The sequence below is a fragment of the Lycorma delicatula genome, chromosome 5 (assembly GCF_047948215.1).
Source record: "Lycorma delicatula isolate Av1 chromosome 5, ASM4794821v1, whole genome shotgun sequence".
NCBI lineage: Eukaryota > Metazoa > Arthropoda > Insecta > Hemiptera > Fulgoridae > Lycorma > Lycorma delicatula.
In genome coordinates, this window is record NC_134459.1 from 158,478,554 (window position 1) to 158,494,539 (window position 15,986).

General features: G+C 28.3%; 1 protein-coding gene across 1 annotated transcript in view; it reads left to right on the plus strand.

Annotated features, from left to right (window-relative positions):
* The window catches only part of tw (Protein O-mannosyl-transferase 2), an 83,546-nt gene that overhangs the window by 23,611 nt on the left and 43,949 nt on the right, over positions 1 to 15,986 (plus strand). The window contains exons 5-8 of the mRNA XM_075367397.1: positions 2,394 to 2,502; positions 9,814 to 9,922; positions 12,035 to 12,194; positions 14,696 to 14,802. Of these exons, the coding sequence (XP_075223512.1) occupies positions 2,394 to 2,502; positions 9,814 to 9,922; positions 12,035 to 12,194; positions 14,696 to 14,802 (485 nt within the window). The remainder of the gene's footprint in view (positions 1 to 2,393; positions 2,503 to 9,813; positions 9,923 to 12,034; positions 12,195 to 14,695; positions 14,803 to 15,986) is intronic.

Sequence of the window (15,986 nt, forward strand, 5' to 3'; positions counted from 1 at the left end):
TCAATATGTATCCAATAACAATAGGGAAGCGGATAAATATTAAACCAATGGAGACACCATCATAATCGTCGATTGCACTTGATATGGAACATCTTTTAATAATACTTCGGTTTGTATCCAATAACAATAAGGTAGCTTATAAATATTAAACCATTGGAGACATTTAAAATCGCAGATTACACTTTATATCCATTTTCCTCCATGATTACTTTAATTTTTATTCAAATCAATATAGAAGTTGATAAATATTAGACCAATGAAAACACATTGAAAATCGTAGATTACCCTTGATATGCACCATCCTTCAAGATTACTTCAATATGTTTTTAATAACATTAGGGTAGCTTATAAATATTAAACCAATGAAGAGACATTAAAAATTTCATATTACACTTATTCACCCCTCATTAAGATTATTTCAATATATATGCAATAACAAATTGATAAATGTTAAACCAATGGAGACACATTCAAAATCGCAGATTACACTTGATATCCTCCTCCTTCCAAGATTACTTCAATATGTATTCAATAACAATAGGGAAGCGCATAAATATTAAACCAATGGAGTCACCGTCAAAATCGTCCATGATCACTTCAATATGCGCCCAATAACAATAGGGCAGTTGATAAATATTAAACCAATGAAAACACATTGAAAATAGCTGATTACATTTGATATACACCACCCTTCAAGATTACTTCAATATGTATTTAATAATATTAGGGAACCTAATAAATTTTCAACCAATGGAGACGCATTCAAAATTTCAGATTGCATTTGTTATTCACCCTTCTTTAAGATTAGTTCAATATATATGCAATAACAATAGGGAACCTGATAAATTTTGAAGCAATGGAACCACATCGAAAATAGCAAATTATATTTGATATGCACCGCCCTCCAAGATTATTTCAAGATGTGACAAATAACAATAGGGAAGCTTATAAATTTTAAACCAATGGAGACACATTCAAAATCGCAGATTACACTTGATATACATCGCTTTCCATGATTAGTTCAATATGTATCCAATACATATATGTAAGCTGATAAACATATAACTAATGGAGACACATTCAGAATTGCAGATTAACTTGATATGCACCGCCTTCCAAGATTTCTTCAATATGTATCCTATAACAATAGGGAAGTTGTTAAATAGTAAACCAATGTAGACACATTGAAAATAGCTGATTACACTTGATATTCACCACCCTCCAAGATTACTTCAGTATGTATCTAATAAAATTTGGGAAGCTGATTAAGGCATTAGGATAATAACATTTGGGAACATTAGGAGGGCAATGATTTGAAGATGACGAGGGTGTGGAGGGATTCATGTGCTATTGGCTCCTGATGCAACCAGCTTCATTCTACGATGCTGTGATAAAAAACCTTCCTTCTCGTTGGGAGAAATGTATTTCTAAAGCCGGAAACTATGTAGAAAAATTAATTATATTTGCCTTTTATTTTTCAATAAATAAATTAAAAAAAAAAAAAAAAATTCCGTTCATGTTTGAATTACCACCCTTGTAATTATTTAAAAAAATAAAATTGTACTGTAATCTATTATCAGGCTTATAATATTTGTATTGAAATTTCATTTGGTATAATCTTATTTTTTTACTCTTGTTAGTTATATTTTTTAATTATATCACTACTTTTCAGAAAACTTATAAATTTTTTAATTGTACATAGTTGAAAATATGTAATTATTCAAGTATAAAATGTGTTATTTGTAATTGTCAGCTGTCAGGATAAAAGTATGGAAACTAAAAGAATACAAGTTTTTTATATTTGTGTGAAATGCATGGAAGAAATTGATCTATAAACACCTGTTTTCCATCACTTTCTTACTGGTTAATATATTTCAGTAATACATTTAACTTTTTAATTTTCATTAATATTGAAGTATTTGTTAGTAATGAAGTACATGAATAAATATTATGATGCAAAATTTCTTCTTTTTTAACTTTTAAGGAAATTTTTTCTTTGAAAAGTATTTCTTGTATGTTGATTTCACAGATGTAATTTTCATGTATGCAGCTTGTTAATTCCGTATGTGAAAAATTCTATCTGATTTTCAGACCGTTAGTTTATGATTTGTTAACTGATTATTATGTACTTTCAGTTCATGTTTAGATAGCTATATCATGATTTTATATAAAACATTATGACCACCTTAATTTAATTGTCATTAGTATTTATTTGGTAGATAGATCAATTCTTAGCAGTTTGATTGGTTGAATTCATCATTTTCTAATAATATATATCAAATATATGCTGGTCTGAGTAAAGCTTATTTCATAAATGATAATAATTAATGGAATAATACATGTTTTAAAGCTTCTTTTTTTAAATTTTTAATTCTTTTAACAATATTTTACAGTTTTGTACCTTTCTTGGTGCATGTATTACTCCTATGGCCTTCTTGATTGTATGGGAAATGACGTATTCATTACGTGCTGCTGTGTTTTCTTCATTATTCATATTATGTGGTAATTTATTTCAATGTATTTTTTTGTATTTGTTAGAATGTTTTTATATACATATGGTATCAGCATAAAATTATGTTTGTTATTGTTAACAATGTAGTATTGTACAATGTAGTTTTGTTGTACTGCATATATGCTACCTTGAAGTTGATATACATATATCACATATTAATATATTGCAAATAAAAAATCATTGCAGAAATATTTAGTGTAGATTACACGCATTAATATATTTTACAGATGGGTTACAAGATAAGTCAAATTTTATATATAAAATTAAATATTTGTTATTTTTATCTGCTACCACAACGATACATCTTCAGAATTTCTCAATACTTGAAGCAAGCATGTTTATAGCTTTTGTGTTGAATAAATTATATTATTTCTATACTTGTTACTATAATACTTATAATACTATAATTTTATAGTATTATAATTTTTAGTTAAATATAGTATGTGCATACATACATACTGTTTCTGTATGTATATATACATACATGTATGAATATATATGAGGTCTGTAAATAAAGTAATGAGACTGGTTCAGAAAAAATTTTTATTTACAATCCAGTTATACAGGACTCACTCTATCGTCTTTGAATTAGTTTTCTTGGAAAGCCACGCAACGCATCAAACATTTTTCCCACTTTTCATAGCAAAGTTGGAACTCAAAAACCGGAATATCCTTCAGATGGTCGGTTACATTTTTTTAATGTTTTCTACTGTTCCAAGATAGTGTCCTTTGAGGTGTTTTTTAAAGTCAGGAACAGGAAAAAGTCGCAGGGACTCAAGTCAGATGAATAAGGTGGTTGAGGAACTACAGGAATGTTTTTCTTTGCCAAAAACTCATTAATTGGAGTGCAGTGTGACAAGGTGCATTGTCGTGATGCAGCATCCAGTTGTCTTTGATGGTCTCATGTGGGCAACTCTTTTCTGCAGTCTTTCAAGAATTTCTTGGTAAATATATTGATTTACAGTCTGTCCTGTAGGCAAAAACTCCTTATGGACAATGCCATTACTATCGAAAAAAGTAAATTAGCATGGTTTTGATTTGCTCATTTTTACTTTTATGGGACATGGTGAGTTTGAAGTGTGCCACTCCTTGCTCTGGCATTTTGTTTCTGGGTCGTACTCAAATATCAAGATTCATCACCAGTAATAACATTTTTTAGAAAATCAGGATCAGTTTCAATTTGCCCTAGAAGATTGCACTTCTACCCTGTTGTTTTTCTGTTCAACAGTGAGGTTTTTTGGGACCAATTTTGCACAACCTTTTTTCATGTCCAGTTTGTTTGTCAAAACTTGACAGAATGTGGTTCAAATTCAATTGTTCTGCAATCATTCTGACAGTTAATCATTGACTGTATCAAGTCTCTGATTTGCTCAACATTGTTATTACTTTTTGACGTTAATGGTTTTTCAGATCATGGACCATCCACAACTGATTCCTGGCCATCTGAAAATGCTTTAAACCACCCAAAAACTTGGGCTTGTGACAGAGCTTCACCTCCATTCGCCCTTTTCAATTTTGAAAAAATTTCAGTAGCATTCTCACCAAATTTAACACAAAACTTGATTGCACAACATTACTCATAATTTGTATCACTTATTTTTGTATTGCACAAAAAACTCGTTTCACGAAAAGTTTGTTTACATCTCATGTGGCAACAATAGACTAAAAATATTAATGTCTAATATAAATCAGCTATTCATATACCTATATGTTTACTAGTAACATTACAATGTTGCCACTTTGGCTGTTAAAAAAAAAAACTAATCTCATTACTTTATTTACAGACCTCACATACATGTTTTTATGAAGTAATCAATAATTAATTGAAGAGGATAACCTTGAAAAAGTATGATAACACTTTTTTTAAGATTGTAAAATTACTATACACTCTCTTATAAGTTAACATATAAATCTTTTCTGAAGCTAATCAGTCAGCTTCACTATCAGTAGATTTTGTGGTTGTCAGATTTCAAAAGTAAGTTTATTCCAAAAACAGCTGTACTAAACTTCAAGCAGTTAAAGCTGTACACAAGTAGAAAAAGCTATTACACAAAAAGTTAAAGTTATAACCTAATGTAAGCTCTTTTTAATTTTTTGAGATTACTCCTCTTGCAAAGAGTAATAAATCAAATAAAATTTGAAGTACATTAGTCATAAATAAATATATGTTTTATAAATTGTTCATAATATTCTGTCTTGATTTTTTCTGGCAGAACTGAGTGATTTTTTTAATAATATTGTGCAATATCTTTAAAAATATATCAGAAATTAACTCATTAATATATTCAAAATTATATGCCAGCACTAGTAGGAGCAATGAAAGTTCTAAAATCATGAAGCTGCCGTAATATTCAAACAACGGAAATGTTGTATTAAGATTATTTATGTGAACGGATAGATTCAAAATGAAAACAGTGTCTGGCTGAATATTTTCAGTGTGTATAAAAAGTCTGTGTGATATAGAAAAAAGGTTTACTCACCTCCAGGGCAAAGTGATAGTGTCAGCTTTTCATCTAGAATTTCTTAGGTTTGAATCCTGATCAGCTTAGCATTTTTACAAGCCACAAGTTTTCTATTTCATATTACAAGCAATGAGTTTAAGAAGTGAATTATTTAATAAAGAAATGTTTGTGGTATAAAAGCCTTGATAAATAATTTTATTACTGATTTTTCTTTTAATTAGAAATTTAATTTAGTTTTTGCTTAATTATTTGAACAGACAATAAATAAATGATATTTTATTTTTTTATTATAAAAATTGTTATTCTTAGTAAAATAGTTCTGAATGACTGTTCATAAAATATTTGCAATTTATTATAAAAAGAATAATAATTATATATTGCTTGCTAGTATATATTGTATGGAATAAAATATTCATCCATACTTATTTTAACATATTTTTATACACATATACATATTTTTGTATTTTCCAGATATTATATATTGATATACAACCAGTATATATCTACTCAAATTTAAATACTTAATAACTAATCTGTTGGATTTTTTAATTTATATGGTTATTTTGTGACTTTTTTTAGATGATTATTTTTTTGATTTAACTTATTAATTTTCAAGTAAATTAATCATTGTTTAATGTTTAATCCATTGTTATGGATATAAATTTAGTAGTTCCATTATTTAGAATATTAGCTTCAGGAAAGAGAAAGGAACCAGAGATGCCATTGAGCTACTAAAAATGGTTGGAGAGAGATATTTAAAGAGAAAAAGAGGAATGAGTCGGTGTTTCATAGGTTTGGAGAAGGGATTTGATAGAGACAAATGGAAGAAAATTACGGAAATTCTTAAAACAGAAAAAAGTAGAATGAAAAGACAAAAAGTTAATTATTATAGAATTATACATATGATAAACAGAAACAATGAAAGTAAATAAGAATATGACTGACTGGTTGGGTCTAGCTCGAGGTGTTAGACAAGGTTGCTGCTTTTCACTGACACTGTTCAACTTTTGCATTGAAGATGTGATAAGGAATATATTAGAACAGGTATGTCAAACTCATTTTTGCCACAGACCATTTTGTGTGGTTGCATAATTTTCATGGGCTGGATAAAATTTTCTCATATATTATATATTGATTCGATAACATATGCAGGAAAATTAAAACTCATATGTAATTAACATTTAAATTTTTATTCAGATCTACAGAATACAAGTAATTAGAATTTAGTATGTTTAATTGTAAAATTATTTTTATTTAAAAATTAACTATTCAATGTACTTATGAATACATTGGGACGTAAACGGTGGCAGAAACCTGTTAGAATTTACCTCTTACTAGTTTTTCTATATCGGGATTCAAAGAGTGGGAACATATAATTTTCAGTATTGAAAAGAAGTTTATCTGTTTGTCTCAATCTAATGCCATTTTTTTTAACTTCATACATAAAAATAATTTCTTGCTTAAGTATGTACTCCAAAGTAGCACATAATTTGTGCAGAGAACATTAATCTCCAGGTATTTTTCACTTAAGTAAAAATATATTTTTGAAATTCCTTCTCGACATTTGTCTTTCAAAACTGAATCAAAGTGGGAGCTTTTTTGATTTCAAATGAAAAAGGTCCAACAAAAAGAGAAAACGTATCTTGAAACTCTTCAAAATCATTAAAACACTTAACAAATTTATTTTTGATTTCCTCAATTTTGACACAATATTGTGAGAAAGAGCAATTTAGATTTTGTGTTTTTAACTGCTCACATGTAGAAAAATGGATCAAAATGAATTTTTTTAAATTATTTTTTTTTAAAGATGCTAGTTTTTTGTACATCTTATATATTACTATTGCAATAGTGAGATTTTACACAACATTAGATTTTGCCTTGCAGTCTAATGTTAAGATTATTTAGATGGCTTGTAGTATTATTTAAAAATGCCAGATTCTTAAACCCACAAAGGATTTTTTATAATCATTACCTCTTCATTTCAAGAAAAATGGTTATTACTGCTGAATGCATATAGAATCTCTTTAAAACTTTGTTACATGATAACCATTGAAATTCTGTTTAGTAAGGAAAATCATCGAATTCAGATTCTAGACTTTTAAGAAAAGAAATAAATTGCAGTTGGCCGAGTGCTATAACCTTAAAGTTGATTGTTTTTGTTATGGTTTTCAATACATGATCAATTTTAATATTTTTAAACACAGAACTTGTTGATGAATAAGGCAGTGAGTGGAAAGCCATGGTTTTCGATTTATGTAGGTACTCATCTTGTAATTTTATTGTCAGTTTCAACACAAATCCTTGATTTTCAACTGTCTGATTTGGCACCATCTGTTATTATATACACAAGTCTCTGAAATGGAAGTTTAAACTTTTCTAAAAAGTTTCACACAGCACCAAAAATGTCTTCACCAGTCATAGTTCCAAAAAGAGTGATAACATCTAACTATTCTTCGATGATCCTCATGTTGTTATCGCAACCACGAAAAAATAAAGCAACTTGCACAATATCTCTTATATCTGTACTTTCATCAAACGCAATAAAAGAACAGGACTTCTGAAGTAGATATATTCTGTTCACATATAGTTGTGAACTGATGTTATCTGCCATTTCACTAATTTTGTTTACCACTGTATTTCTTGATAATGAAATATCATAAAATGATTACACTTTTTGTAGACATATGATTTCAGCTGCTTTTATCTTACTTTTTTTTTCTTTATATCGCCACATAAGCTTGAAGCTTATGCATGGGTTGTGGAAATAGAATTTTATAGCGTATGAAATTGCTATGCCTGACTGACTATAATTTGAAGCCAGGACTTGTGGACAAAAAGTGAGACATTACCACTCCACCACAGAGATTGCAACATTCTTTGATTAACAAACCATCTTTGAACAATTTTAAACATTTTGCTAACAAATAGCTAGCTAGCTTATTTTGTAATTATTCTTACTGATTCATTAATTTTCATGAATTTTTTATATACTTGTTGCTGATTGTGAAGTGATTTCTTCATTGTTTTTAATTTCTCTTCTTTTATTCTTTGAAACCCGAATATTGTTCCTTGTGATTAATATGTTGCTTAATGCTGTATTCTTTAGCAACGCTAATAGTTCCTTACATATTAAGCAAATATTTTGACTGTTTACTCTCATATAAAAATAGTTCAGCTCCCACTTTTCTTAGAATTTTCTTCCTTCCTCATCAATTTTTCTTTTCTTGACTGGTGTTGAAAACAACATTCTCTATGTAAATTCTATGGTTGAAATTAAAATTATAAAATTTAAACATCATTTCTTACATGCTTTTTAAAATATAAATAAATAAACACGACTCTATATGACGAAGAAATTAGAATAAATCATTATAAAGTTTTAAAATAGAATAAATTATAATATTATTAAAATAAAATAAATAATTATCTTTTTAATAAAATTATAAGAAAGGCTGTATTTGCAACTTAGTGCATCATAGCACATAATGTAGCAGCATCACGACTTGCAATGAGAAAGCATGACTCATCGTAGAGTACTTTAATGGCAGTACAGAAAAATTACCACTGTGACAGCTATTTTCTATTTTCCTTGTAAAGTATTGTTTACGTTAACATTTTATTTCTGGGCATTGTGAGTTACAAAAATTCCATCACAGACCATCCGTTTGTTACCTATGTATAGAAGAAAGAGAAGAGCAAAAAATAAAATGTATAAGGTTTGCTGATGATATGGCAATTCTAGCTAGACAGGTGTCTTGTAGACAGGTGCTTCAAAGATTGTTAACAGTTCTGAGTGAAAGGATTATGGAATGAAAATAAATGTAAGAAAAATTTAAGTAATGGAACTAACCAAGATGATTCAGGGTAAGAACAAATGAAAAAAATTAAATAAAAACAATTACAGATATCTGGACACTATGGTGGCAGAGGATTGAAAGAGTATAATGGAAATAAAAGGAAGGATAGCTATAGCAAAGGAAGTCTTCAGTAAGAAGGGGGAATTATTTTGAAGTAAAAGTATACACTTTGTTTAAATTTAGTAGGGGTGAAATTTCATGCTTGTCAAAATTTAACAATTCTTTTTAAATTATATTTATTTTATTTTATTTTTTATAACATATAGTATCTTGAAAGCATACATGATTTCCTAAAATTTGTTTTCTTAATGTAAATTAAAATTCAGATTATTGATTTTTAAAAATAAAATAAAAATCACAAAGAAATGAGGTAAAAAATAGTAAAAAATTATCACTTAAAGCAAAAAATAATTTTTTTTAGTTATTTATTGATTTTTGGTATTTATTTTCATTATTATTATTATAATATATATTTTTTGGGGAGGTATGATACAAAAAGAGACTATAATATTAATAAAAAAAATTGCCTTTTAGTGTTTCTTGATGTTTTATAGTCTTCATAAGCTCCAAAAATGTTAGAGTATATTTATAATAGTTTTCTTGTGAAAAGGTATTTCTATTTCCTCTTTTTTAGTTCTTGATCTTTTTTATATTGGACTTTATTTCCGATTTACTTCAGCATCTATTTCTTAGATAAAGCTGTTAATTTTAAAAGAAAAAACAGGTTATTGGTAAAAAAAATCAGTCTTCTTTTATTCACTCAGTGATTTTAGATTTTTTCTTTGTTCTACTCAGTGTTTTTTGTTAATTTTTTTTCAGGAAGATTTATTATTAATTCATTAACAAAGGTGTAGTTAAATATTGATATTTTATTTTGAATGATGAACTTGTGTACACAGAATTATTTTGTTGATAGAAAAAATATGTTATTGTTTTAACAGACATTGTCTTTAATTAATTGCTTTTGATTTTTGTGTTTCAGATGTTGGCGTATTAACATTAACACAATATATATTATTAGATCCTATTTTATTATTTTTTGTTATGGGTACAAATCTGGGAATGGTGAAATTTCATGCTTGTCAAAATAAGTTAGTTATTATTTTTTTAATATAAAATTTTCACTTTCTTTAATTTATTTTTTGAGATTTCTTTAATCCTACATGTGCTGTATATGCAATGAAATGAATAATAACTTTACAGCAGTTGTTTTTGTTTAGTCTTTGCTGTTTGTACTTGAGATACGTTTAATTGAACCCTTGATAAAAGCCTACCAGTATGCATTAAATTTTTTAGTTCTTTTATTTTAAAACATTTATTTGAGATAAAAGAAGAGCTTCTCCAGTTTTTTACAATGTTTTAGTTTGTCTTTAGTTCAACTCCTTACAAAGGCAAGGAGTTATTTCTCCTTGCCTTTACTTGGATAGTTTTTGATGTTCATACATTTCTTTGTTTATATTAATAATACTGGCAAGTCAAAAAATTATTTTTCTGTTCTTAAAAAATGAAGAAAATAAGTTATATGTTACATTGTATTTTTAAAAATATTACAAATTTTGATCACAATAATCTATATGTCATAAAAATTAATGAAATAAAATTTATTATAATTAGCACATCCTCAAATTTATAAATGTAATTACCTAAGTGAGATCTTGATATAACAATTTATTTCTAATTAAATTTAATTTCAATTCAATTTTGTTTTGCTTCATATCTTGTCATTTAACCTACTAAGTATGAAAATTGATTTAATAGTTTTTATAGTAAGAAAATTAATTGTAAAGTTTTTTATGAAAAATGCATGAGAGTTAGAAAATATGTAGCACTATATTTTGATTGAGACTATACCTCATTTACATATCATCTTCATCTCACTGGGCCATGAGGAAGAGGGTTTGTTTATTGTTCACTAGTTAAACAAACAAATTCTATGTAAAAGCCTTCAAAGTTTAGCAATATTATTGGCAGGTTTCCTTTTTATCTTATTATATATATTACAAACACAATTAAAACATAATGATATCATTATAGTAATTCATTAAATCAGATCAACAAAAGCTTTTGTGTTGTATATTATTTTATCAATGGGAATATTCTTGAAAAAAAAAACACTAAAGTAGCAATTCTGCCTTGCTGTCCAGACATGAAAACCATTAATTGTATTTGAAGTGGATTTTATTTTGCTGTATAGATAAGTTTTTATTTTATTGAAGGGTACTCTTTTTGTTTCAGACATCTTCTGATATTAATTTTTTTTTACAAAAAATTAATATTAAACAAAATTAAATTTATGTTCAAAATTTGAACTAAATTCATTTGGAACTCAATTTAAGCATTATTTGGATGATTTTTCAAAATCATAGGTTCTAGAATTACATTAGCAGCTATCCTGAAAGAGTTAGGGTTTAAGTGATGTAAAACTGATAATATTGGGAAACATTTGATTGAGTAAAGAGACATCTGGTTGAAGAGAATAGAATATTTTTAAAAAATTACCAACTGCAGGAAGAAAATTCTTCAATTCTTTAGGTGGATGAATAGTATATTTTAATGTCCCATTTGACGACAAAATCTTGATCAGATGACAGTGGTGCAGGAGTAAAAGTGCCAGTTAATGAAGGTGATTAGTTGATATATGCTGGAGGAGAAATGAAGTTCATTCCGAACGTAATGTTAACTTGGAAAATGATTTCAAAAAGCAGTGACTATCATGATAGTCCCAATAACAACAATTTTATGAAATGGTCATCTAAAAAATTGGTCTTCCCCCAGTAAGTGGTTGTTATCGATAATACGCCATACCAACACTCACTAGGTTCACTTCCAGAGAAACCTCTGAATTCAAATAATAGGAAAAACGTGGCATGATTAATTGGTTAGAAAAGAGCAATATTCCATTTAATAAAGCAATGTTAAAACCACAATTGTATGACATAATTAAATCATATAGAAATTCAGAAATGAAATACCATCTTTGCAACATTTTGTTCATGTGGATTATAATATGATATTGCAGTTTAAATTAATACTTTCTGTGTTTGAACAGAATCATAATCCAAGATGAAAGGTAGTATATTTATATAGTTTGATAAATGAGATTTATTAACATTTTGTTAAATTATTTAACATTTACAAATTATTTAGTTAATTACTTTTCCTTTCTGTAATTATTTATTTTTGTTTTTATCTTTTTGTTACAGAGAATTTACACTAAAATGGTGGTTTTGGTTGATATTTACGGGTGTAATGTTAGCTTGTGCTGTTAGTGTTAAGTTTGTTGGTTTATTTGTTGTTATATTGGTTGGACTTAGGACCGTATCAGAACTATGGGATGTACTTGGCGATCTTTCAAAACCAGTGGTAATGATACCTAACATTTAAGAATTATTATTTTTACTATTTTGTAGCTTGGTGCAAACTATTTATTATAATATTAGAAATAGATAAGTAAAAAAATTGATAATTCATGATTATTCATGAAGAAATAACAAAGATCACCATGTATTTCTGTATTACTACGGATTGCTGTGCATGACCTAGGATTTATTATTGTGATAGAAGCAACAAGTTTGTTGATGTTCCATGTTAATTGTTCAATATTGTAGATAGGTGAATTATTCATTCATTTTTTGCCAAAGACCTATAAGTAAAAATTCAAATAAAATCTGCAGTTACTAGTGGTTATATGAGGCATATTCATAAAGTAAGGGCTTATGTTTAAATATTGGCAGGTCTGAACTCAGTTTCATGCATGCAGGACCATCTATTGATTATTTATGAAGTCACTGCACTTGTTTTGATTTAGTAACTGCTGAAATTCATCAGGAGGTGTGCCTAGTGTATGGACCTACAGTTATGAGTGAAGGAAAGGTTAGACAACGATGTTGAGATTTTAAAAATGGTTGCACAAATGTGCATAACAAAGAGCACAGTGGCAGGCCCAGCATTCAGGTCGACGAAATCGTTGAACAAGTGAACTGAAAACTGCGATGTGATCAGCAGTTGATGATTACTGCTTTGGCTGATGAGTTTCCGCACACACACCTTTATCTACATCATAGAAAAGCTCGGATATCACAAACTGTGTGCAAGGTGGTATCTAAAATGTTCACCGACCAACACAAAGAACAGTGAATGTGCAGTGGACAAGTGCTTTTGGACTGATATCGACAAGATAGAGATGATTTGTTTTCCCACATTGTTACTGGCGACGAGTCGTGGGTATCCTACACCAGTGCAAAATCGAAACAACAGTCAATGCAGTGGCACTACTCAAGTTTCCCAAAACCGAAAAAGTTTAAGCAATCTCTGTACTCAAGTCGAAAAATGCTGTCTACCATTTTTTGGGATGAAAAGGAGATAATTTTGGTTGATTTCATGGAACTTGGATGAACAATTACAGCTGATGTGTACTGCGAAACACTCACCAAACTGAGATGTGTGATCGAAAATCGACGACACGGAAAATGTCATCCAGTGTATTCCTCCTTCACGACATTGGGTGTCCTCACACCGCTTTCTTAACGAAGAAGAAATTCAAAATTTTCATTGGGAACTTTTTGACCACCCTCTATAGAGTCCCAACCACACCTAGTGAGCACCTAGTGATTGCCTCTTCTTGCATTTGAAAAAGTGGCTTGGTGGACAATGGTTTGAAAACGACGAGGAAATCAAGACTGCCGTTGTCAATTTCAAGGCAGCGAACTTCAATGCAGAGGAATTAAAAAAAACTGCAGCATTATGAAAAGTGACTGGCGATTATGTGGAAAAGTGATGTAGATATGTAGCAAAATAAAACTATAAGTAAAAACCTTTTCTCATGAGTTAAATTTTTTTTAATGACCAAATGGCCCTTACTTTATGAATATGCCTCATATATATATATATATATGCTTTCATCCATCTTACCTGATTGGTGTGAAAATCTTTGATAAGGAAGTTCACATGGTGTTGGAGAAGTGCACATGTGTGGGGCTACATTTATCTATATTTCCAACATATGGCAATTTTTAGGTTATAACAATGGGTTCTCAAAAAACAATTTAACCTGTTAGTTATACGTTGAAATATCCTGTGCACGTTTTAATCTTCAAACAGTTTATATCCATTGTACGTGCATGAGGATTTGTTGGTCCATTTTTGATGATAATTTGGTGTACATGACATGAGACAATATACACTTATTACTGAACACTTGTTTTTTTTTAAGAAAATTTTCATCGTTTTTAGTGTTTGACATCTCTATGACAAAGTTAAATCGTAAGATCAAATTTTCTTGATCGATCATCTGGGGTAAGCTAATGTAGATATAGGTGAATTAATTTAACTAGCTGTAGGCCAGCCCATGAATATGTTATGGGTCTTTGTTGGAATAATTCATTAATGATTTCATCACAATAATGATGAACTCTTCATTATGAAATCCATAATTTGGCTTGAATGAACTGCAACTTTTTTTTACTGTGTCATTTCAACTGACAAAACCAACATAACATGTGGTCTTGAAAAGCTTTGTTAATTTCAATAAAAAAATTTTATTACAGCTTGATGTTAATGAGGAATATTTTTATGTTTTTATGCAAAACACTATTCATGTAGAACATGGTCATAAATTTAAACCTAGGAGGCAAAAGAATGTACTGAAACTTTTTCTACAATGTCATCATCTTGACTCTGTAGTAAACATGATAACGGTCTGAAAATGTATTGGCATTTCATAATATATATGTTTTAACTTGCATTCAAGCATCATATTTCATGTATTTTGTTTCTGATTTCTACATGTTTGGATCTCATGCTATATTTAAGGGAATAACAGTCTGTTATGCTTTATTAATGAGATCTTCATTTTGTTATTTTAGATATACACTGTTTATCATTTTGCTGCTAGAGTACTTTGCCTGATACTGCTGCCAACATTATTATATATCACATTTTTTTATGTTCATCTTAAAGTTTTAAATAAAAGGTAATTTTTTAGTTTCAACTAATATATTTTTATTCCATATTTTTATTTATTTTGGTTTGAAGACTAAATTACATTACTTTATGAAGAAAAATAGTATCTCTTTAATTTGAGAAATTATTTATAAATAGCATTTCGAGTCTAAAGTTAATTGTAGAAGTTTCAATCTAACTTTTAGATAAATATTTAAATAAAAATTCATTTGAGTGTTTTGAAAGTAAGTCTAAAAGAAAGTTAAATTCATTTATCATTCCAGTGCTGTAAGAATTTTTTAATTTCTTATTTTTGCTACTATAAAATATTGTCTCAAAGATTCTCTAGGTTCATTACTTTTTGAAATAATATAATGTAGTTGTGGATAAACAGATAAATGTCCATTATAATGACAGTTTACATGGGTCATAAAATTGTCTCTGTAGCAAAATGATTTTTTATCAAATTAGTCTCCTTAGTTTTTAGCATGTGTGGCATACTATCTTAACTTTTTGATTATTTTTAGCCGGTATAATGCTGTATTGCTGTATTTAACAATGTAAAAAATACATTAATGCTGTATGTCGCGCATAATCAGGAAAATTAAAAAATAGTCAAAGATTCTTTTTATTTTCTATAAAATTTATACAGAAAATTAAGGAACGGTAAAAGAACATAACTGAGGTATCATCAGTTTTTGTGAAGTTATACAGTGATTTTTAATTTCTAGTGTAAAAACAAAACCACAATTTGTAGTTTGACTAACATATTGCTCTTCTTTTCACGTATCTTTACTAGAATTAAATCAATTACCTATGAAAAGTCTAATAAGACTTTCCCAAAAGAACATTTCTACTGTTCCTTCAATTATTAATTCATTTCTAAAAAAGTTACTATATCTAACTTCTATGTAACTCAGATTATTACATATTACATGTTTTTTAGTTTTTCTGTCATTTTGGGATCTTACATTTGATTTTAAAATTTGATATTTATATATTACATATATTTTAGTAAATCTTAATTATTACTTTTGAAACAAGTTGATAGCTTACATCATTATTGCATAACGATTATTATTAATTTTTATTTTGGTGACCATTTTGAGGTGAACCCGATGGCCGTCATGACCAGCATGTATTTTTTTAATCCTCTAACGTTGCTTAATCCAAATCCAAAATCAAAATCCGAGACAAAAAGTGTTCACATACGTA